This window comes from Chiloscyllium plagiosum, chromosome 5 (assembly GCF_004010195.1).
Source record: "Chiloscyllium plagiosum isolate BGI_BamShark_2017 chromosome 5, ASM401019v2, whole genome shotgun sequence".
Taxonomy (NCBI): Eukaryota; Metazoa; Chordata; class Chondrichthyes; order Orectolobiformes; family Hemiscylliidae; genus Chiloscyllium; species Chiloscyllium plagiosum.
Genome location: NC_057714.1, coordinates 91,251,736 through 91,277,146, shown reverse-complemented (window position 1 = coordinate 91,277,146; position 25,411 = coordinate 91,251,736). Strand labels below are relative to the sequence as shown.

Below are 25,411 nucleotides of genomic sequence, written 5' to 3'. Positions count from 1 at the left end.
CAGTAATCGATGTAGCGGAGGAAAAGGTGGAGGGTGGGGCCAGTGTAGTTGCAGAAGATGGACTGTTCCACATATCCTACGAAGAGGCAGGCATAGCTGGGGCCCATGCGGGTGCCCATGGCTACTCCTTTCATTTGGAGGAAGTGGGAGGATTGGAAAGAGAAGTTGTTCAGGGTGAGGACCAGTTCAGTCAGTCGAAGGAGGGTTATGTCCTTGGCCTAGCCACCTTCAACCGCATCATCAATGACTTTCCCTCCACATATGGCCAGAAGGGGGGGATGTTCACAGATGGCTGCACCATGTTCAGCACTATTTGCAACCCTTCAGATATTGAAGCAGTTCTTGTCCAAATACAACAAGACCTGAACAACATTCAGGCCTGGCCTGCCAAATGGCAAGTAACATTCATGCCATACAAGTGTCAGGCAATGACCATCTTTAACAACAGAGAAATGTAACCATTAACCCTTGACAATCAATCGTACCACCATAACAGAATCTCTTGGACTACCAAGATCCTGGGGACTACATTGATCAGAAACAGACTGTAGCTACAAGAGCAGATCTGAGATTCGATATCCTGCAGCATGTGACATGTCTTCTGACCCTCCAAAGACTATCCACCATCTTCAAGGCACAAGTCAGAGTGTGTTGGAATACTCACCACTTGCCTGATGAGTCCAGCTCCAACAACACTCAAGCAGCTTGACACCATTCTGGACCAAGTAGCCGACTTGATTGACACCACATCCATAAACATTCACTCACTCCACTATGGACTCTCTGTAGCAACAGTGTTATCTGCAAGTTCCATTACAGAAATTCACCAACTTTCCTCAGACAGCACTTTGCAAACACTTTGACCACCACCATCCAGTAGGAAAAGGACAGTAGATACATGGGAACACTACCACATCTAAAATCCCTCCAAATCACTTACAATCCAGGCTTGAAAATATATTGCTATTCCTCAGTGTCACTGGATCAAAATTCTGAAACTCCCTCCTTAATGATATTGTGGTTTTACCTACAACAAGTGGCCTGCAGCAGTTCAAAGAGACAATTCACCACCACCTTCTCAAAGGTATTTAGGGAATGGTAATAAATAATGGTGCAGTCAGTGACACCAACATTCTGTGAATAAAAAAAAGTTTGAGTTAATAACAAGACGAATAGATTAGGGATATGAAGTAGGTGTTATCTACATGAATTTTATTAAGACATCTGAGAAGGTTCCACATGGCTTACTGGAAAGAAATCCATAGGGTATAGGAGAACGTGACAACTGAGAAGGTGATGAGAAAGGAGGTTGCTAAGCCACTGGTGAAGATCTTTGCTTCCTCACTCTCCACCGGAGTCGTGGAGGGAGGCAAACGCTGGTCCTCTTTTAAGGGGAATAGGGAAATCCTATTACAGACAAGTCAGTCAGTCTTATGCCAGTGGTCAGCAAGGTTTTGGAAAGAATTCTGAAGGATTCGATTTATAACTATTTGGAAAAGCATAGTGTGATTAAAGGCAGTCAACATGCTTTGTGATGGGCAGGTAATGCCTCAAATCCTACTGAGTTCTTTGCGGAGGTGACTAGATGCGTTGACAAAGGTTGAGCAGTGGATGTGGCGTACATGGACTTCAGCAAGGCATTTGATAAGGTTCCCACGGTAGGCTCAATCAAAAAGTCAAGAGATATGGCATACAGAGAGATTTGGCTGTCTGGATTCAGAATTGGTTGGAGAGTGGTTGTAAATGGAAAGTATTCTGCCTGGAGGTCAGTGGTGAGTGGAGTCCCGCAGGGCTCTGTTCTTGGGCTTCTGCTCTTTGTAGTTTTTATAAATGACTTGGATGAGGAGGTTGAGGGGTGGGTTAGTAAGTTTGCCGATGACACAAAGGTTGGAGGTGCAGTTGATAGTATCGAGGGTGACTACAGGTTGTAGCGCGATATTGACAAAATGCAGAGCTGGGCTGAGAAATAGCAGATGGAGTTCAACCTGGATAAGTGTGAAGTGATCAAGGGTTTGGAAGGTCAAACTTGAATGCTGAATATAGGATTAAAGACAGGATTCTTTGCAGTGTGATGGAACAAAGGGATCTTGGTGTTCAAGTGAACAGATCCCTCAAAGTTGCCACCCAAGTGGATAGGGTTGTTCAGAAAGCATATGGTGTTTTGGCTTTCATTGACAGGGGGATCGAGTTTAAGAACCACGAGGTTCTGCTGCAGCTCTACAGAACAGTGGAGACACCAGACTTGGAATATTGTGTCCAGTTCTGGTCATCCAATTATATGAAAAATGCAGAGGCTTTGAAGAGGGTGCAGAGGTGGTTTACCAGGATGCTGCTTGGACTGGAGGGCTTGTCTTACGAGGAGAGGTTGACTGAGCATGGACTTGTCTCTCCAGAGAGAAGGAGGAAGAGAGGTGACCTGATCAAGTGGTACAAGGTAATGAGAGGCATGAATAGAGTCGATAGAGACTTTCCCCAGGGCAGGATTGACCGCCATGAGGGGTCATAGTTTTAAGGTGTTAGGAGGAAGGTACAGAGGAGATGTCAGAGGTACGTTCTTTACGCAGACAGTTGAGAGTGCTTGGAATGCGTTGCCAGCGGTGGTGGTGGAAGCAGAGCCATTAGAGACCTTTAGGCGATTGCTGGACATAGCACATGGACAGCAGTGAATTGAGGGAAGCGTAGGTTCGGTTATTTATTTTAGATTAGGATTAACATTGTGGGCCGAAGGGCCTGTACTGTGTTGTACTTTTCTAAGTTAGATCCAAGATTGTTTCAGAGGCAGAAAACAGAAAACAAAATGTAACGAACACTGGATACTTTTACGAGCGGTGTTCCACAAGGATTCCTTGTCATTTGTGATATATGTAGTGATTCAGACTTAAATTTTTGAGGCCTGATCGAGAAATTTGCAGACAACGCAAAAATTAGCTAGGTAGTTGATAGAGATGAAGATTTCAACACTTAATGGTAAGGTCCGAGGGAGTGATGCTGAACAAAGAGACCTTGGAGTGCAGGCTCATAGCTCCTTGAAAGTAGAGTCGCAGATAGATAGAATAGTGAAGGAGGTGTTTGGTATGCTTTCCTTTATTGGCCAGAATATTAAGTACAGGAGTTGGGAGATCATGTTGTGGCTGTACAGGACATTGGTTCGGCCATTGTTGATAAAATATTGCATGGAATTCTGGTCTCCTTCCTATTGGAAAGATGTTGTGAAACCTGAAAGGGTTCAGAAAGGATTTACAAGGATGCTGCAAGGATTGGGGGATTTGAGCTATAGGGAGAGCTAATTGCAGCATCAGAGGCTGAGGAGTGACCTTAGAGTCATAGTCTTAGAGATGTACAGCATGGAAATAGACCCTTCGGTCCAACCTGTCCATGCCGACCAGATATCCCAACCCACCTGACAGTCTCACCTGACAGCACCCGGCCCATATCCCTCCAAACCCTTCCTATTCATATACCCATCCAGATGCCTTTTAAATGTTGCAATTGTACCAGCCTCCATCACTTCCTCTGGCAGCTCATTCCATACACGTACCACCCTCTGCGTGAAAAAGTTGCCCCTTAGGTCTCTTTTATATCTTTCCCCTCTCACCCTAAACCTATGCCGTCTAGTTCTGGACTTCACGACCCCAGAGAAAAGACTTTGTCTATTTACTCTATCCATACCCCTCATAATTTTGTAAACCTCTATAAGGTCACCCCTCAGCTTCCGATGCTCCAGGGAAAACAGCCCCAGCCTGTTCAACTTCTCCCTATAGCTCAAATACTCCAACCCTGGCAATATCCTTGTAAATAGTTTCTGAACCCTTTCAAGTTTCACAACATCTTTCAGATAGAAAGGAGATTTGGAGTTTTGAGTATAGCTCTCGTCACGACATAAGATCTACAGACACATTTTTATCACTCTCTTGATATTGGTTTTGGGGTTGGGGGGAATGGAATTGAGAGAGTAACATGCATGAGGAAACACTGGATGGGCTTAGTTGTTTTTTTTACAACAGAGGAGGTTGAGTGGTGATCTCATTGACATTTACAAAATAATGAACGGCATGGATAGAGAGACAATATTTCACTTCACGGACAGGTCATTTAAGATGATTGATAGGAGGATGAGAGGGAACAAGCAGAATTTTTTTTTAACTCAGAGGGTGGCTGGTCTGGATTTCACTGCCCACTTTGGTGGCTGAGGCTCTGTGTTTTCAACATTAATGACATTAAGGAATATGGAGGTAGTGCAGGAAAGGGCGAGGTGATGCATTTTGTAAGATTTTCTGCAGGTGGGAGTAGGATCAACAGAGGGATTTAGGTGGAGAAAGTGAGGTCTGCAGATGCTGGAGATCAGAGATGGAAATGTGTTGCTGGAAAAGCGCAGCAGGTCAGGCAGCATCTAGGGAACAGGAGAATCGACGTTTCGGGCATTAGCCCTTCTTCAGGAAAGAGGGATTTAGGTGTACAGGTTCTGAAAGTGGTTACACGATTGGATAAATTGATCAAGAAGATGAAGTAACTCCATGAAAGCTGGTATCCCGTCACCAAATCACCCTTTGCTTACATATGCCCAGTTCTTGGAACTGGTCTGGCTTCATCAGAGCCAACTTTGAGAGTAAACAGAACCTCTGACAGTCCTGTTTTTAATCAGTCAGCCACAGCTTCTTTATTGAACCAGGTTAACAGCCCCAATCATGGAACTCATATTCTATGAGTCCCCGGCTAGCTTTGCTCCAATCTCTACATCCATACCTCTAAGTCCTGGGACATAGGCATGTTCTTTTTTCTGTAGTGTCTCCTAGGGCATTTTCACACCAGATCTGGTTCCTCCAACTTTGTTTCAGATACACACAGGCAGGGCTAATGACAGCCAGTTGTAGTGCCTGTTTGAAGTCCAGTTGGGCTTCAATTAGTAGGTGCTTTTGCATGGTCACGTGATTAAACCAAATGGTTTCTAAGCATCTCACTTAGGGTTAAACAACAACCACATGTCTCTGCCATTTGTCTTAACCTCATCAAAAATCCAAATACATAATCCCCTGGTTCGTGAAGTGTTGAGTAAAACCGAAGGCATCTCAGAATTACAGGATGCTTGAGGTGGTAAATATTCCTTAGCTAAATCTGTCAATTCTTGCCTCAGGGAAAGTTAGCCTTCTAATACACAAAAACATTGGGAGTCTACAAGTTGTCAGGAAAATTAGTCATTGGGGCAGATGAAAAGCAATGTCATTTGCTCAGAAAAAATAACACATGCTTTCCACATACTCGGGTCAATCTTCAAGGCAGGAGAAAGTGAGGACTGCAGATGCTAGAGATCAGAGCTGAAAATGTGTTGCTGGAAAAGCGCAGCAGGTCAGGCAGTATCCAAGGAGCAGGAGAATTGACGTTTCGGGCATGAGGAAGGGCTCATGCCCGAAACGTCGATTCTCCTGCTTCTTGGATGCTGCCTGACCTGCTGAGCTTTTCCAGCAACACATTTTCAGCTCTCAATCTTCAAAGCAATAAAGAACTGATGAAGCTTCCCAAATACTGGCATGATGGCAGAAATGCTTACCACAACTCAAAGACAACTGTGGCAAGCAAATCTCTTCAGGGGGGTGTTTTCTCTCATCATCACTGAAATAACTCCACGAAGGCTGGTATCCATCACCAAATCACCCTTTATTTACACATGCACATGATACTGACCCAGCCAGCTCATAGCCTGCTCCGAAAGCACACAGAACCTCTGACACTCCTGTTTACATCTGTCAGCCAGGGCTCTTGATTGAACGAGGTTAATAGGCCCAGTCAGGGAACTCATATGCTATGAAGTCTACTTTGCTGACCTCGTTCCAATCACTACAAAACGTTTATACAAATGAGTATGAAAATTGCCAAGTTATGTCGCAGCTGTGAGGAACGACATGTTTGCTCAAAGAATGAATAAATGTCAATGTTTAATTTTAAAAAAAAATTGTCTCTTATCTCAAGAGGGTTGGAATATAAAAGCAGAGATGTACTACTAAGACTTTATAAAGCTCTGGTTAGGCCCCATTTGGAGTACTGTGTCCAGTTTTGGTCCCCACACCTCAGGAAGGACACACTGGCACTGGAACGTGTCCAGCGGAGATTCACACGGATGATCCCTGGAATGACAGGTCTAACATATGAGGAACGGCTGAGGATACTGGGATTGTATTCGTTGGAGTTTAGAAGATTAAGGGGAGACTTAATAGAGACGTACAAAATAATACATGGCTTGGAAAAGGTGGATGCTAGGAAATTGTTTCAGTTAAACGAGGAGACTAGGACCCGTGGACACAGCCTTAGAATTAGAGGGGGTCATTGCAGAACAGAAATGCGGAGACATTTCTTCAGCCAGAGAGTGGTGGAATTCATTGCCACGGAGTGCAGTGGAAGCCGGAACGCTAAATGTCTTCAAGGCCGAGATTGATAGATTCTTGTTGTCTAGAGGAATTAAGGGCTACGGGGAGAACGCTGGTAAGTGGAGCTGAAATGCGCATCAGCCATGATTGAATGGCGGAGTGGACTCGATGGGCCGAATGGCCTTACTTCCACTCCTATGTCTTATGGTCTTATGGAACTTTAGTTAGGCCACATTTGGAAAATTGTGTACAGTTCTGGTATACACACTATCAGAATGATGTGAAGGCTTTGGAGAGGGTTCAGAAATGGTTCACTGATGTATTATCTCACTACTCCCTCGGCTCACAGCCTCATTCCTGATGAGGGGCTTTTGCCCAAAACGTCGATTCTCCTGCTCCTTGGATGCTGCCTGACCTGTTGTGTTTTCCCAGCACCACACTCTCGATTCATGAGGATGCTGCCTAGCTTGAAGACTATTAACTAAGAGGAGAGATTGGACAAATGTGGCTTGTTTTTACTTTAACATTGAAACTTTATTGCTGGAACAGCACAGCAGGTCAGGCAGCATCCAGGGAACAGGAGATTCGACGTTTCGGGCACAGGCCCTTCTTCAGGAAGAAGGGCCTGTGCCCGAAACGTCGAATCTCCTGTTCCCTGGATGCTGCCTGACCTGCTGTGCTGTTCCAGCAATAAAGTTTCAACTTTGATCTCCAGCATCTGCAGACCTCACTTTCTCCTTTACTTTAACATTGGAAGCTAAGAGGTGACCTTACAGAAATTGACAAAATTATGAGAGGCATGAATAGAATGGATGGTCAGAGTCTTTTTCCAAAGGTAGATAAATCAATTGCTAGGAGACATAGGTTTAAGGTAAAAGAATTTAAGTATAAAAGGAGATGTGAGAGGCAGGTTTTTTGTTAAAACACCAGGAGTGCGATGTGCCTGGAATGCACTGCCAGTGGAGGTCATGAAGGCAGATATAACAATTGGATTTAAGAGACATCTTGACAAATATCTGAATAGGCAAGGAATAGAGGGTTTTAGACAGCGTGGAGGAAAAGGCATTGTGTGTCAGCGAAGTCTTGGTGGGCCAAAGGGCCTGTCCATGTCCTGCACTGTTTTTTGTTATTTTAAGTGTCTTGGATTTACAAGGTCAGCTATAATTTAACTGAATATTTGAGCAAATTAAATGTACTGAATGGCCCACTCCTTTTCCTATGCAGATACACACCATCTATACAAGGCAGAAATCCAATAGATCCTCTTCTTTTCTATCTTCGAGCCAATGCTTGTATTGCTTTTATAGGTGCCCCAAAGTTCTCATTTCCTTCACTGTACAACTGCTTTACTGTAAAAGAAACTGAATCCGTTTCTTGAATTTTCATTCCACCTGCTACTTTAGCTTATTTCTTTCTGGATTTTTCGTTGTGTGCTGCATAATGACAACACCCATTCAGCTGCAAGCTTTGCAGAGAAGTTTTCAGGTTTTGGATAACTGATAGTATCTTGTGTGTTCAAGTGGAATCAGGTCTTAAATAATCACTCATAGTTCTTACTATGGTACCTTAATATGTTTCAAAGTACCTGAATGTTAAGAGAATAATCTATGAATGAAGCCATCATTTAATTAAATAGCTAGTACATTGGGACAGCTGTCTCAGACAAGTCAAGCAATAGCCTGACGTAAGTCGGTCATTCTTACAGAATCATACCTTACAGAAAACAGCCCAGACACCACCATTTCCATCCCTGGATATGTCCTGTCCCACTGACAGGACAGATCTAGCAAAACTGGTGGAATAGTGGTATACAGTCAGGAGTGAGTTTCCCTGGGAGTGCTTGACATTGACTCTGAACCCCATGAAGTCTCATGGCTTCAGGTTAAACAGGGGCAAGGAAACCTCTTACTGGTTACCATGTAGCGTCCTCTTTCGGCTGATGAATATCCGTACTCCTCCATGTTGAGCAACACTTGGAGAAAGCACTGAGGGTGGCAAGGGCACAAAATGTACTCTGGGTGGGGGATTTCATAGTCCACCAGCAAAAGTGGCTTGGCAGCAGCACTACTGATTGTGCTGGTCACGTCCTAAAGGATGTAACTGCTAAACTGGGTCTGCAGCAGGTGGTGAAGGAACCAAGAGGATAAAAATCATACTTTACCTCATCCTTACTAATCTGCTGGCTGCAGAAGCATCTGTTCATGACAGTATAGGTAAAAGTGACCACCGCACTGCCCTAGTGGAGACGAAGGCCCACCTTCACATTGAGAACAACCTCCATCGTGTTCTGTGGCACTACGACTGTGCTAAATGGAACAGACTTTGAACCGATCTAGCAGCTCAAGATTGGGCATCCATGAGGCACTGTGGGCCAACAGCAGCAGAACTCTACTCCAGCACAATCTGCAACCTCATGGCTGGCATATCCTCCACTCAACCATTAACATCAATCAAGCCAGGGGATCAACCCTGATTCAATGCAGGGTGTAGGAGGAGCATCAGGCATACTGAAAAATGAGGTGTCAACCTGGTGAAACTACCAAACAGGGCTACTTGCATGCTAAACAGCACAAACAGCAAGTGATAGACAGAGCTATGCGATCCCACAACCAACAGATCAGATCTAAGCTCTGCAGTCCTTCCACATCCAGTCATGAATGGTGAAGGACAATTAAACAACTCACCGGAGGAGATGGCTCCACAAATATCCCCATCCTCAATGATGGAGGAGCCCAGCACAGAGCAAAAGATAAGGCTGATGCACTCGCAACTATCTTCAGTCAGAAGTGCCAAGTGGATGATACATTGCGGGCTCCTCCAGTGGTTCTCAGCATCACAGATACAAGTCTCCAGCCAATTTGATTCATTCCACTTGATATCAAGAAACGGCGGGAGGCACTAGATACTGCAAAAAGCAATGGGCCCTGATAACATTCTGACAATAGTGTTGAAGACGCGTGCTCCAAAACTTGCCGCTCCCCTAGCCAAACTCTTCCAGTACAGTTACAAAACTGGGCATCTACCCGACAAGAGGGAAAACTGCCCAGATATGTCCTGCTTTTTATGTTCAGGATAAATGCAACCTGGTCAATTTCTGTTCAATCAATCAGTCTACTCTCCATCATCAGTAAAGTACTGGAAGGGGTCATAAACAGTGTTATCAAGCAGAACCTGCTGAGCAACAACCTGCTCAATGATGCCCAGTTTGGGTTTTGCTCCTGATCTCATTACAGCCTTGGTTCAAACATAGACAAAAGAGATGAATTCCAGAAGTGAGGGAGAGCGACAGGCATTGACATCAAGGCTGCATTTGACCGAGTATGGCATCAAGGAGCCCTGGCAAAACTGAAATCAATGGGTATCAGGGGGAAAATACTCTACTGGTTAGAGTCATATCTGGCACAAAGAAAAATGGTTGTGTTTGTGGAGGGTCAGTCATCTCAGCAGGAGTCCCTCAGGGTAGGATCCTAGGCCCAACAATCTTCAGCTGCTTCATCAATGGCCTTCCCTTTGTCATAACGCCAGAAGTGGGGATGTTCACCGAAGATTGCACAGTGTTCAGCATAATTTGCGACTCCTCAGATACTGAAGCATTCCGTGCTCAAATGCAATAAGATCTGGACAATATCCAGGCTTGGCCAACAAGGGGCAAGTAACATTCATGTCTCACAAATAAGACACTCTAACCACCGTTCCTTGACATTCAATAGTATTACGATCACTGAATCCCCCACTATCAACATCCTTGGGGTTACCGTTGACCAGACACTCAATGGGACTCACCACATAAATGAAGCAGCTACAAGAGCAGGTCAGAAATGAGTGATACTGCAGCAAGTAACTCACCTTCTGACACTCCAAAGTCTATCCACCATCTACAAGGCACAAGTCAGGAGTCTGATGGAATACTCCACACCTGCCAGGATGGGTGCAGCTCCAACAACACTCAAGAAGCTTGACATCATCCAGGACAAAACAACTTGCTGGATTGGCACCACATCTGCAAACATTCCCTCCACCATCAGTGCTCAGTAGGAGCAGTGTGTACTATCTACAGGATGCACTGCAGACATTCACCAAAGATCCTTTGACAGCATTTTCCAAAACCACGACCACTTCCATCTAGAAGGACAAGGGCAGCAGGTACTTGGGAACACCACCACCTGCAACTTCCCCTCCAAGCCACTCACCACCCTAACTTGGACATATACCGCCGTCCCTTCAGTCGTTGGGTCAAAATCCTAGAACTCCCGACAGCACAGTGGGTCAACCAACAGCAAACGGATTGTAGCGATTCAAGAAGGCAGCTCACCATCACCTTCTCAAGGGCAAATAGGGATGGGCTATCAATGCTGGCCAGCCAGCAATGCCCAAGTCCCAGAAATGAATCAAGAAAACAACCAGATAATTTTAAGACAGGAGAGTTCTTAGTAGCTGTAAAGATAATTTTTACACATCCAGGTGAGCAATATCAGAACCTTTCTGATAAAACCTGCAGTGCACAATTGCAATGTCAGCCACAAAAGCCTTATTTACTGTAGATAAACAATTTATTTACTTCCTTAAGAGTGTAGCAACTTGTAACAGCCTTGCATCTCTCTCATTGGGCTGCATTCAAAAGTGCACAGTGAAAGTACATATAGCATATGAGCCCCGATTACTAATCTGTTCAATTTCATTAACAGGCAACGATTACAGTCCACAAATATACATCTAATCTGTGACTTCAAATATAAAGTCTTAAAATTAATAAACCATAGCAACAGTTATACCAATCATGCATGTCACCAATATCTCAAGGGCTTAAAAACTGGCTGGATTTCTTCTAACAGACAAAAGGTAATCCAGTGCATGACAGCTGCCTCAACAAGGCAACCAAGGATAAGTTTTGAAAAGCAGCAAAAAAACTCCATCAATTTTACTATAGTAGTGTCTGAAATTACAGTGACATGCTCTGCTTTACATAAATTCACAGACCCATAAAGTGTCACGACATGTTGCAGGCAGGTAGCACCTTGACGCAAAAAGATAAGCAAATCAAAATAGGTAATTTGTCTGTTTAATATACCAGTTACCGACATCCATGATTTGTATTGCACACCCAAACAGACACATTAGAGTTAAGTGTTAACATTAAATCAACATTTTGTTTTCTAAACAAAAAAACACAATATTAATCTTCAAAGTTTGTGCGAAGATTTGTAGCTCGGGTGCTCGTTGTTGTGGTTCTGTTCGCCGAGCTGGAAGTTTTTGTTGCAAACGTTTCGTCCCCTGGCTAGGCGACATTATCAGTGCTTGGGAGCCTCCTGCGAAGCGCTTCTTTGATGTTTCCTCCGGTGTTTATAGTGGTCTGTCCCTGCCGCTTCCGGTTGTCAGTTTCAGCTGTCCGCTGTAGTGGTCGGTATATTGGGTCCAGGTCGATGTGTTTGTTGATGGAGTTTGTGGATGAATGCCATGCCTCTAGGAATTCCCTGGCTGTTCTCTGGGGAGAAAGTGAGGTCTGCAGATGCTGGAGATCAAAGTTGAAACTTTATTGCTGGAACAGCACAGCAGGTCAGGGCCAGACAGAGAACAGCCAGGGAATTCCTAGAGGCATGGCATTCATCCACAAACTCCATCAACAAACACATCGACCTGGACCCAATATACCAACCACTACAGCAGACAGCTGAAACTGACAACCGGAAGCGGCAGGGACAGACCACTATAAACACCGGAGGAAACATCAAAGAAGCGCTTCGCAGGAGGCTCCCAAGCACTGATGATGTCGCCTAGCCAGGGGACGAAACGTTTGCAACAAAAACTTCCAGCTCGGCGAACAGAACCACAACAACAATATTAATCTCTACGTCTGCCCATAACACCATTCAGCCTCGGAACTACAGGTGGAACATTGTGTTTTCATTCAACTAAATGGCAGCAACAGTGTTTTGAGGGCTTCTCACTACAAAACAATTTTGCATTATTAACTAGCTTTCCTACCCAATGGCATCCCCCTCATCTAATTCTAGTCCCATTTTACCATGCCCTATTCCCAGATCTTGATTAGCTCGGCCAAATGGCCGAGAAGTACAACTGGCTATTACCAGGATATGCTGTGGTGACCAAGACTGTTAACATCAGTGCCATCTTCAAAAAGCCACTGAGCATCTGGACAAGAATAGTCGGTTTGGAGCTCACCTTGTAGTTTGACATTTGCCCCAGACATTTCAGACAAAGGAAATTTCACTTGGAGGATGAGGTGTACAAGTACGATGTCTCCTTCCCTCAGTACCAGCAAAGGAGGCCACAACATCAGCCTGGTTCAAGGTTGCTACCCAATCACTTACGTCTCAGCCATCCACAGGAATGCCTAGCAATGTAGGAAGCTCCATTCCACCACATAATGACCACACTCTTCTCTCTGCACCTCAAATTCATTCTATCCCTAGCTCACACTTGGGTCTTCTCCTACGGCTGCATCCACCTCCCATCAAGATTCGTGCTCTACCATTTGCATCTGCTTATGCACACCTTCCAACCTGAACCAACAGGAACAGCTGTGATACTCCATTTTACCACTGTGATATCTGCCCTTTCCCATTTCAGGAGGAAAACAGCTCTCAATAGCAGAAAGAGTCACAAGAGACGTGGTTGGCTCTCCAGCATTCAATTTTCCACCCTTTATGTGGCAAGCATCCTGACTTGGACTGCCCCGAGCAGATGACTGATGGTGCTCAAGCACCTAATCTGGTACTGGAGGCTGCCAGAAATCCTGTTCTGGGATCACCTAATGAAAGGTTATCTCCCTTGATTTGAATGAGGATTGCTGAAAACAATGACAAGCTTTCTGGCCTTGTGTTTGCATTAAATGGCAAGACAAAATATCAGTGCTGCGAGCAGAGTATCTCTGGCTCAGGATGCAAGCAAGGTTCCTAACAGCATCAAGATAATAACAGTACATTATGCTGTCAAGCAAACAAGCCAGACATGCATTCTGGTCCAGTCTATGAGCTGGATGTGTGTCCTGCAACACTGCAATGACAGTTGCCAGTGCAGTATTAAAATGCAGAAGTGTCCTCTAAGTGGATCAGAGATGTGCCATGACAGTTTTTAAAGGTTGGCACACGTCAGATGCCAATTTCCATAGATGTGGGTTGTACATAGGTGTGTTTGTACCCATGCAGCCTTACTGTATCCAATGTGGAGGTCCTTTGCAGCAAGCAGTAAGTTGAAGTTAGCAGACTTTCAGGTCAAGTATTCTCAAAATCCAGTGCATATCACAAGATAATGCAGTGAGTTCTGGCATTAATAAGCTATAAATTCCCTTAATTGGCAATTGTCTACTGCCTCAAGAGAAAAATGTCTCACTGTTCAGTAGATGCTTAACAGAAGAAGCAAGTTGCTCCGAACATCAACATAGGAACGTAGGAATTAGGAGCCGGAGCAGGACTTTCAGCCGTTTGAAACTGCTCCGCCATTTAACATGATAATGGCTGATTTTATCCTAGTCTCAACTTCGCTTTCTTGCCTGATCCCCACAGTCCATTATCCTGCTTTTCATCAGAAACATATCTATTTCATTCTTGAATCTGTTGATTGATTTTGCCTCCACTACACTCTGGGGCAGCGAGTTCCTCAGATTCACAAACCTGAGAGAAGTAGTTTCTCCTCATCTGAGTTTTTAACCTACTCCTCTCACTCTAGATGTATGACCACTTGTTTGAACAAATGCTCCCCCTGTGGGATAGTCTCAAAGTCCACCATATTAATCCTGTTTAACATTTTATATATCTCAATCAGATTCCCCCTCATTCTTCTGAACTCCAGAACAGAACGAGCCAAAGCTATCCAACTGCTCTTTGTAAGTCAGTCCTTTCATCCTGGGAATAAATCTGGTGAACCTCCTCTGAACTGTCTCCAGTGCCGCTACATCCTTAGGTAAAGAGAGCCAAACTGGACACAATATTCCAGGTGCAGTCCCACCAATATAATTGTATACCGTATATAGTTACATAATCGTAACAATATTTCTTTACTTTTATAATTCAGTTCTTTTGCAATAAATGCCAGAATTCTATTTGCCTTTCTTATTATATGCTTCACCTACATACCCACTTTCTTCAATTTATGTACAAAAATGTCCAGAACCCTCTGCACTGACGCACTTTGAATCTGCTTCCCGTTTAACTAATAATTAGCTCTTATTTTCCCAGTCAACATGGACAATCTCACATTCATCCAGATTAAACTCCATCTGCCAGATTCTGGCCCATTCTTCAAGACTATCAATATCCATCTGTAAACTCTATCTCCTCATCACAGCCTGCTTTCCCAACTATTTTGGTATCATTCACAAATTCAGCTATGTTAAACTCTGTCCCTGTTTGCAGATCATTTATATTGATTACAAACAGTTGACGTCCAAGATCCGAACCCTGCGGCACCCCACGGGTTATAGTTCACCATCCAGAGCAGGACCCCATTTATCACTACCCTCTGGTTTCTGTCAATCAGCCAATCCTCAATCGAAGCTAATATTCTAGCCTTAACCTCTTGGGATCTAACCTTCTGGATCACATTCTGGGTCCTTATGTAGCATCTTGTCAAATGCTTCTGGAAATCTAGATATATCACATCCACTGGATCTCAATTATCCACCTTACTGGTTACATCCTCAAAGAACTCCAGCAAGTTTGTTAAGCATGACATGCTCTTCATGAAACTGTGCTGACACTGGTGAATTGAGCTTTGTTTTTCCAAGTGTTCAGCTATCTCCTCTTTTATGATTGACTGAAGCAATTTCTCCACTACAGGCAAAGTAACAAGTTGATAGTTTCCCAATTTTTTTCCGCCGCCTTTTTTGAATAAAGGTGTGACATTAGCATATTTCTAATCCACTGGTTTAGAATCTAGAATCAAGAGAATTTATGAATATGATAACTAATACCTCCACTATCTACGCTGCCATCTCCTTTGATAGCACAGGGTGCACCTTCAACGAGCCACCACACATTGCAGCACAGAGGAACTACGCAGAGCACAGGAAAATCACCTATACAGTGTATTCAAAAAAAAAAGGGTACCCAATGAACGCAGTCTGCCAATTTCTCAGCAACAATCCCAAACAAGCAGACAATACACGTCCAGAAGCCCTAGCCACTCTCCCCAACATCAAAGACATCTTGGAAATGATTGCCAGACTACTCAGACCCCTTGGCATCATGGTAGCCCACAAACGCACCAACACACTAAAACAGCAAATAATGACTCTGAAATGCCCTACGCATACAACGAGCAAAGCTAATGTCATTTACAAAATACCTTGCAACCTGTAACAAACACTACAGTGGACAAACAGGCAGAAAACTAGGCCACCAGGATACGTGAACATCAACTAGCCACAAAAAGACATCACCCACTCTCATACAGATGAGGAAGGACACCACTTCGACTGGGACAACATATCCATACTAGGACAAGCCGAACAAAGACACAGAATTCCAAGAAGCATGGCATTCCAACCAGAACACTATCAAGAAACACATTGACTTGGATCCCATTTACCACCCTCTGAGAAAAAGAACAGGAAATGACATTGTCACAGGGAATGATGTCACCAACCCAAGGAAACCCAAACATAGATACAAAATGGGCTACACCGCCAGTGCTTCATCCGGAAGCTCACTGAAGAGGTTACCTAGTATGGTGACGAAATGTCTGAAAATGAACGTCCCAGATGTAGGTTTGCTCACTGAGCCGGAAGGTTCATTTTCAGACATTGCATCAACATACCAGGTAACATCTTCAGTGAGCGTCCGGATGAAGCACTGCTGGTATTTCCTGTTTTCTATTTATATGTTGGAGTTTCCTTGGGTTGGTGATATCACTTCATGTGGTGACATCATTTCCTGCGGTGACATCATTTCCTGTTCTTTTTCTCGGGGGGGGGGGGGAATCAACCCAAGGAAACCCCAACATATAAACAGAAAGCAGGAAACACCAGCAGCACTTCATCCGGAGGCCCACTGAAGGTGTTACCTAGTAGGGTGACGAAACATCTGGAAATGAACCTTCTAGCTCAGCGAGCAAACCTACATCCAGAACTTCAACCTGAGCTATAAATCTTCTCAAAACTCACTAATGAACCTTCCATCTCACCGAGCAAACCTACATACAGAACCGTAGAGTGCAGGCCATTGGGTCCCAGGGATCTATCTGCTTTTATCCCATCAGTTTACTTAATACCTTCTCCCTAGTTGTAGTAATTTCACGACATTCTTCTGTAGTAATTGCAATTTAGAAATTATCTTCCACTGTGAAAGCAGAGACAAAATATTGATTTATTTCTGAGTATTCCATTATTACCTTATCACTTTCGTCCTCTAAAAGGCCAACATTTACTTTTACTATTATATTTCTTTTTATTCTCTTAGAGACTTTTGATATCAATGTTAACATTTAAGTCGTACAGTGATACAGCATGGAAAGATCCCTCGGTCCAACTAGTCCATGTCAACCATGATCCCAAACTAAACTAGTCCCACCTGTCTGCACTTGGCCAATATTTCTCCATACATTTCTTAGTCATGAACTTCTCTAAATGTCTTATAAACCTTGTAACTTCAACCGCATCCACCACTTTCTCTCGAAGTTGACTCCACATATGAATTATTCTGTGTGAAATAGTTACCCCCATGTCATTTTAAAATCTTTCTTCTCTCACCTTAAAAATATGCTCCCTCGTCTTGAAATCGCCCATCCTAAGGAAAAGACACCAGCTATTCACTTTATCTATACCCTTCATGATTTTATTAACCTCTATAAAGCTCACACCTCAACCACCTTTGCTCCAGTTAAAACAAAAAGTCCCAGCCATCCAACCTGTCCTTACAACTTAAACCCTTCATTCTGGGCAACACCCTGGTACCTCTTTTCTGAACTCTCTCCAGCTTAATAATATCCTTCCTATAACTGGGGAACCAGAACTAGACACAGTACTCCAGAAGAGGCCTCACCAATGTCCTGTATAATCTCAACATGATTTCCCAACTCCGATATGCAAAGGTCTGAGTAATGAAGGCAAGTATACTGAACACCTTTTTAGCCACTCTTTCTGCATGGGACACAAAATCCAAAGAATTATGTACTTGAATCCAGAGGTCTCTCTTTCTACAACCCTACCCAAGACCTCATTTTTACTTGTATAAGTTCTGCCTTGTTTGTTTCACCAAAATTCAATACTTTGCACTAATCCAAAATTAAAGTTGATCTCAGCCCATTGATCCTTTTTTATATAAAGAATCCTTACAGTATTGAAACAGGCCTTTAAGCCCAACAAATCCACACTGACCCTCTAAAGAGTAACCCACCCAGACCCATTCTCCTACCCTATATTTACCCCTGACTAATGCACCTAACCTACACACCCCTGAACACAATGAGCAATTGCGCATGGCCAATTCACCTAACCTATAAATCTTTGGATTGAAAGAGGAAACCGGAGCACCCGGAGGAAACCCACACAGACACGGGGAGAATATGCAAAATCCACACAGACAGTTGCCTGAAGTTGGAATCAGACCTGGGTCCCTAGCACTGTGAGGGAGCAGTGCTAACCACTGAGCAACCGTGCTTAATCAAGGTCATTTCATAATCTTAGATAATCTTGTTCACTGTCCTCTATACCACCAATTTTGGTGTCACCCACAAACTTACGAGCCATGCCTTCTATATTCTCATCCAAATCATTTATATAAATGACAAGCAAAAGTGGACACAGTACCGATCCCTGTGGAACATTGCTGGTAATAGGCTTCCAGTGCAAAGAAAAACCCTCCACCACCACTCTGACTCCTGCTGTTAAGTCAATTTCGTATCTAATTTGCAAGCTTATCCTGAATCCCGTGTGATCTACCTGGCAGAACCTTGTCAAAGGCTTTAGTAAAGTCCAAGTAAATATCTAACACTCTGTGCTCAATCTTCTTGGTTACTTCCTCAAAAAACTCAATCAAGTTTGAGAGACATTTTCCTCGCACAAAACCATGCTGACTATCACTAATCATTCCTTGCCTCTCCAAATGCATGCAAATCCTATCTTTCAGAATCATCTCGAATTGAAGTCAACCTCACAGGTCAGACTCTACAGTTCCCAGCTTCTCCTTATACTTCTTAAACAAGGGCACAACATTCACCACTCTCCAGTATTCTGGCACATCACCTGTACTCACAGATGATACAAATGTTTCTGTAAGGGGCCCGGCAATTACCTCCGTAACCCTTTAGGATACATGTGATCAGATCCCAGAGATTTATCCACCTTCATATTTTCTAAGACTCCAGCACTTTGTCTTCTGTAATGTGCTGTTTTCAAAACACCAGTATTCATTTGCCTGCATTGTCTAGCCTCCATTTCTTTCTCCACAGTAAAAACTGATACAAAATATTCATGTAATAACTTTCCCATCTCCTGAGATTCAACATAAAGATGACCTCTTTCATCTTTAAGGGGCCCCTACTCTCTCTCTAGTTGTTCTCTCGCTTTTAATGTACTTGTAGAATCTCTTTGGATTATCCTTAACCTTATCTGCCATGGCTCTCTCATATTCCCACTTAGTTTTCTCTCTTCAGAATGTCCTATAGTCTTTATACTGTTCAAAGATTCATTTGAACCCAGTTGTCTATATCTAATACATAATTCTTTCTTTATTCTTGACTAGAATTTCAATAACTTTATTCATCCATTGTTTCCTCATCCGACCAGTCTTACTTTTCGCTCTAACAGGAACAAAATGACTCTGAACTCGCATTATCACATATTTGAAAGTCTCCCACTTATCATCATTTGCCTGTGAACAGTCTACTCCAAACAACTATTCAAAGTTCTTGTCTCATACCATTAACGCTTGCCTTATTCCAATTAAAATTATTAACTTTTATGGAAGGCTTACCCTTTTCCATAATTCTATTAGTTTTGGAATAGTTATGATCACTAAACCCAAAGTGTTCCCCTACTATCACTTCAATCGCTTTCCCATGCTTTATTTCCCAAAAGAAGATCAAGCTTTGCTCCTTCTCTAGTAAAAACATTTTTCTGCTAGTTTCTTTTTGTAGTTAATCTTAAGTAATTTGATTTTGTTTTAGTAACCCTATGCTGACTTTTAAAGTTCTCCCAATCCTTCGGAGTGCCACTAACTTCTCCAGTATGATATGCCCAAGTTTTTGCCCTCATGTTATCTGTGACTTCCTTGTTCATGACCATTTTTCACCTTTTTACAATTCTTCTTCCTCTCTGGAATATACTTTAATTGAGAGGTATTTAGTATCTCCCTAAGTATTTGCTACTGTTCTTCAACTGTCTTGCCCTTTAATATTTTTGCCCAGTCCACCCGGGTGAACTCCTTCCTCAAGCCTGCATAATTACCATCACCCAACACTCAAACTCTCATTGTGATTCTGTCTTCACTCTTTCAGTCTGAATTTGAAACTCTGGCATGTTGTGGTCATTACTTCCAAGGGGAGCCTCAACTATAAGACCATTTATCAATCCTTGTTCGTTACAAATCTAAAATAGCCAGCTCTCTGGTTGGCTCCACAATATGTTGCTCTAAGAAACAAATCCCCATACACTCTTTGAAGCTACCCTTGCCAAGTTGACTAATCCAATCACTGTGCATGTTCAAATCACCCATAGCTCCCTTCTCACTTGCCCTTATTATTTCCAGGTTTAAAATACGCCATAGTTGGCAAGTACTGTTTGGGGGCCAGTTAATTACTCATACCATAGGGTTTCTTCCCTTGTTTTTTACTTACACCACCCAGACTGATTCAAAATGTTGGTCCTTAGTGGCAAAATAATCTCTTAACATAGCCCTGATGTCATCCTTAACCAATAAGGTAACTCCTCCTCCTGCTTCTTCTTGTCTATCCGTTCCAAATATTGAGTACACTTGGACATTTAACTCCCAGTCCTGATCTTCCTGTAACCTTGTTTCAGTAATCCCCACCAGGTCATTCCCATTTGTCTCCATCTGTGCCATGTGCCATTATCTCCAATCAACTTTATTCTGAATGCTGCGTGTACTTAGGTACAAGATAAGCCTCACCGGACGTCTTGAATGATTCTGCCATAAATATTGCCACAGCCCATGTTATTCATGTCCCTTTAAGCTTCCTCCCTATATATCTGTTCCTTCACTGTCACTGGATCAAAATCTTGGAATTCCTTTCTTGACAAGTGTATATATCTAACCCTAATGAACTGCAGACATCAAGGAAGCAGCTCATCACCTTCTCAAGAGTAATTTACTTTAGCCTAGCCAGTTATACCCACATCCTGAAATTAAAAATTTCTTGAGCAAATAAAACAGCACAGTCATTAGCCCCACATGTAAAAGATTCATGTATATCATTACAATTTTCTAAAAATACTTTTTTGTTGTGACCAAGATTAACTTCAGGTCATGTTAAAATGCAATAGTAATTTTATACTTTTAATTGCATGCTGCTTCAAACTGGTCCCACAGAGTGGTAAGAAATTGAGATAGATAGCTGTCAACTCACGTACATAAGGAATAGGCCATTCAATCCTTCAAGTGGAGTCAGCCATTTAACAATGTCATACAAGATCTGCACCTTAAATTCATGTCTCATTGCTCCAAATTAATGACTAAGACCTAAAGCTTTGAGACATATATGTCTGCCTTGGGAAATTGGCTTCGCACCTGCTGTGCATGATCAGATGGCAGCCCTTACATGCAAATAACATGGATAGTGACACCACCTGCAGAATTGTCTGCCACAGAAAACAGTTGAAGCTAAAACATTGAATGTTGACAAGGTGTTAGATATAATTCTTCGGGTTAAAGGGATCAAAGGGTATGGGGAGAAAGTGAGAACAGGGTACTGTTGGAGGTGTAGTGGACAGCAAAGAGGGTTACTTCAGATTACAACAGGATCTTGACCAGCTGGGCCAATGTGCTGAGAAGTGGCAGATGGAGTTTAATTCAGATCAATGCAAGGTGCTGCATTTTGAGAAAGCAAATCTTAGTGGGACTTATACACTTAATGGTAAGGTCCTAAGGAGTGTTGCTAAACAAAGAGACCTTGGAGTGCAGGTTCATTGCTCCTTGAAAGTGGAGTCGCAGGTAGATAGGATAGTGAAGAAGGCATTTGGTATGCTTATTTTATTGGTCAGAGTATTGAGTACAGGAGTTGGGAGGTCATGTTGCGGCTGTACAGGACATTGGTTAGGCCACTGTTGGAATATTGCATGCAATTAATTCTGGTCTCCTTCCTATCGGAAAGATATTGTGAAACTTGAAAGGGTTTAGAAAAGATTTATGAGGATGTTGCCAGGATTGGAGGGTTTGAGCTATAGGGAGAGGCTGAACAGGCTCAGGCTGTTTTCCCCGGCGCAGAGGTTGAGGGGTGACCTTGTAGAGGTTTACAAAATTATAACGGGCGTGGATAGGGTAAATAGGCAAAGTCTTTTCCCTGGAGTTGGGGAGTCCAGAACTAGAGGGCATAGGTTTAGGGTGAGAGGGGAAAGATATAAAAGAGACCTACGGGGCAACCTTTTCATACAGTGGGTGGTACGTGTATGGAATGAGCTGCCAGAGGAAATGGTGGAGGCTGGTACAATTACAATATTTAAGGAGGCATTTGGATGAGTATATGAATAGGAATGATTTGGAGGGATATGGGCCGGGTGCTGGCAGGTGAGACTAGATTGGGTTGGGATATCTGGTCGGCATGGACGGGTTGGACCAAAGGGTCTGTTTTCATGCTGTACATCTCTATATTGAATGGCAGAACATGGTTGAAGGGGCCAAAAACCTACACCTGCTCTTATTTTCTATCAAAGGTTCTATGATATACCTGCCTTGATTTAAGGGCTGCAAAAACATTTGAATGGAGCAGGTAGGTGCTATGAACATGAAATCACCCTGAAAGAAATTTTCATCACCTGTGCCAATTCCTGGTTCCTCGGAGTGACGATCGCCAATCTGTCCTGGTCCAACCACCTGCTCCAATGGTCAAGAAAACACAGCAATGCCTTTACTTCCTCAGAAGGTTAAGGAAATTTGGCATGTCCATGAAGATTCCTATCAATTTTTACAGATGCATCGGAGAAAGCATTCTATCCGGATGCATCACAGCTTGGTATGGCAACTGCTCTAACCAGGACCATAACAATCAACAGAGTTATGAACATAGCACAGTCCATCATGCAAGCCAACCTTTCATCCATTGACTCCATCTACACTACTCACTGCCTCAGAAAGGCAGCCATCATGAACGATCCCTTCATCCTGGTCATAAACTCTTCCAACCTTTTCCGTCAGGCAGAAGCTTGAACACACAGACCAACAGATTCAAGAAGTGCTTCTTTGCAGCTGTTATTAGACTTCTGAATGAACCCCTCAAATTTCAAGTTTAATGTTGATCTAGCTCCCTGTACAGCTTCCTTGCAGCTGTAACATTGTATTCCTCGCTCTGTTGTACTGCCCTTATGTACTTTGTAAGGTATGATCTGCCTGTACTGTATGCAAAACATTTTTCACTATACCTAGGTTTTTGTGACAATAATCAATCAAACCAAATCAATTCTTCACTTAAAGAGTGTAAGGAGGAAAAGTTGCATCAAAATCCATTTTATTTCAAATTCCATTTTGGAATCAAGAGTTTCAAATAATCTATGGAAATCAGAAACATATGGAAAAATATCCTCCTTTAACAGCAAAAGATTCACCATGGTTGTAATTGTTAATAGGCGAAATATCCACATGCACTTATATCCTTCTAATTGATACTTTGTTCTATTTGAGGAATATGGGAGTAATTATAGCCACACAAGAAATTGTGTTAAGGTTGGATGGAATTTAAAAATCAAACTGCCACGTGTGGTTTTAAGAGATTCAGAACAGAATAGATGATGAACCTACTTGACACAGCAATATGGTCATTTATGATTAGGTTACATATTTCAAAATAGATCACCATTTTCAATTTAACCCTGGCCAGATTTGTCAAGTCTTGGGGAAGCAGGCAGCTAACAGGAGGTAAAGACTGCTAGATTCTGTTTCAGGTCCTTTCCATCTACCTGTTGGATCAGTATTAATGGCAAATCCTGAAATTATAAAGCCATTCATCCCCAAATACAGCAATTCCAGGGCAACAAACAGCTTGAACTGATAAGCGGCAAGGACTATTCACCCCACAAAAAGTAGAAAGCATTGTTGAAGACTGTTGAACCAGCTTCCCTTGACATTACCAGAATACCTAACCATCAATGTCCCTAGGATATCATCACTGATCAGAAACTTATCTGGACCAGCAATATACCTATTTTGACTTTGCGATATAGACTCCTTCTCCTCAAACTCTGCCCAGAGTTACAAGTTGCAAGGCATAAGTCAAGTCAGAAGTCATTGCTCTGGCAATAAATTAAGTTCAACGCCATCCAGGACAAAGTAGCCCATTTGATTGGCACCTCAGAACATGGTGGCTGCAGTTTGTACAACATGATCTCTCAAAGGCTTCTTCACAGCACATGACAAACCTGTGACTGCTACCCTCGAGAAGGGCAAGAACAGAATGGAAATGAAAACACCACCTCCAAGATTTCCATCTTGACCAGGTGCTATTATTTGTCAATCACAAATTTCTGATCCGGCAGCACTTTGGAAATGACTTCACCATACAGACTGCAGTGATACAAAGCAGCAGTTCATCACCAACCATCAAAACCAACATGTGGAGAACAGCAATAAATGATGTCCTTATTCGTGACATCAACACCCATGAGAAAATAAAAACACATCTTAAAATGTATCCGTCTTGGATATTTTATGCAGCAATGGTGGTTTTACATTTACATAGCATTCATGTTTCCGGAGAAAGGTTTATTGTTTTAACACCATAGCTAACCTGTACAGTCTGTATCTGTGGTGATTGTATGACAGAGGGTTGTGCGGTTTGGATTACTCCCTGGACCTGCACAGTCTGACCAGAAGGCAATTGTACAACAGTAACAGCTGGAGACCCTGAAGCAACTTGAGTACCAGCTACAGATACCTGAAAAGAAACAACAATATGCAAATGCAATAATTATTAACTTAAATCTATTTTTAATGAGAAATAAATCTTAAAACAATATACATTTTTCATTAGTCTTCAAAATTCATGATAAACATTTATCACCTTACAGCAAAAAATGTTATTTTACTAATAATATTAATCCAGATCTCCCGCACCCTCTGATTTACACTGATTCCCAGGTAAACAACACTTCTATTTTAAAATTCTCATCCTTGTTTTTAAATCATTAGCCTCCAATCCTAAAGCCCTCACAGATATCTGGTCTCCTCAAATTCTTACTTTTTAAGTATTCTTGCTAAATTCACATAAACATAATTAACCAATGCAGTTATTGCAAGCTAACATAGTCAAGATGACTTTCTGGCAGGAATACTTCAAGAATAATTCTCTTCAACCTTTTCTCAGAAATAATAAAACAACATTAAAACTCTGAATTTTACGTTAATGTCAATCACAAAACCACTACAGATCTCAGAATTCAAAACAGCTAATCGGCACCAGTCTCTGTATGCATTGTATCTGGTATATTTCCAAGGTTGGAGATTCTTGAACTAAGGGTCATAATCAATAGACAATAGACAACAATAGGTGCAGGAGTAGGCCATTCAGCCCTTCGAGCCTGCACCGCCATTCAATATGATCATGGCTGATCATTCTTCATCAGTATCCTCTTCCTGCCTTATCTCCATAACCCTTGATTCCACTATCTTTGACAGCTCTATCCAACTCTTTCTGAAATGAATCCAGAGACTGGGCCTCCACTGCCCTCTGGGGCAGAGCATTCCACACAGCCACCACTCTCTGGGTGAAGAAGTTTCTCCTCATCTCTGTCCTAAATGGTCTACCCCGTATTTTTAAGCTGTGTCCTCTGATTCGGGACTCACCCATTAGCGGAAACATGTTTCCTGCTGCCAGAGTGTCCAATCCTTTAATAATCTTATATGTCTCAATCAGATCCCATCTCAGTCTTC

General features: G+C 42.7%; 1 protein-coding gene across 3 annotated transcripts in view; it reads right to left on the bottom strand.

The window, feature by feature from the left end:
* Nucleotides 1-25,411, bottom strand: part of LOC122550087 (cAMP-responsive element modulator-like) — a 144,029-nt gene that overhangs the window by 94,390 nt on the left and 24,228 nt on the right. For all 3 annotated transcript variants that reach the window (XR_006311740.1, XM_043690639.1, XM_043690638.1), the window contains exon 3: nucleotides 24,270-24,416. Coding sequence is in view for 2 of the 3 variants with exons in the window: in XM_043690639.1 (XP_043546574.1) it covers nucleotides 24,270-24,416 (147 nt within the window). In the remaining variant the exon portion in view is untranslated. The remainder of the gene's footprint in view (nucleotides 1-24,269; nucleotides 24,417-25,411) is intronic.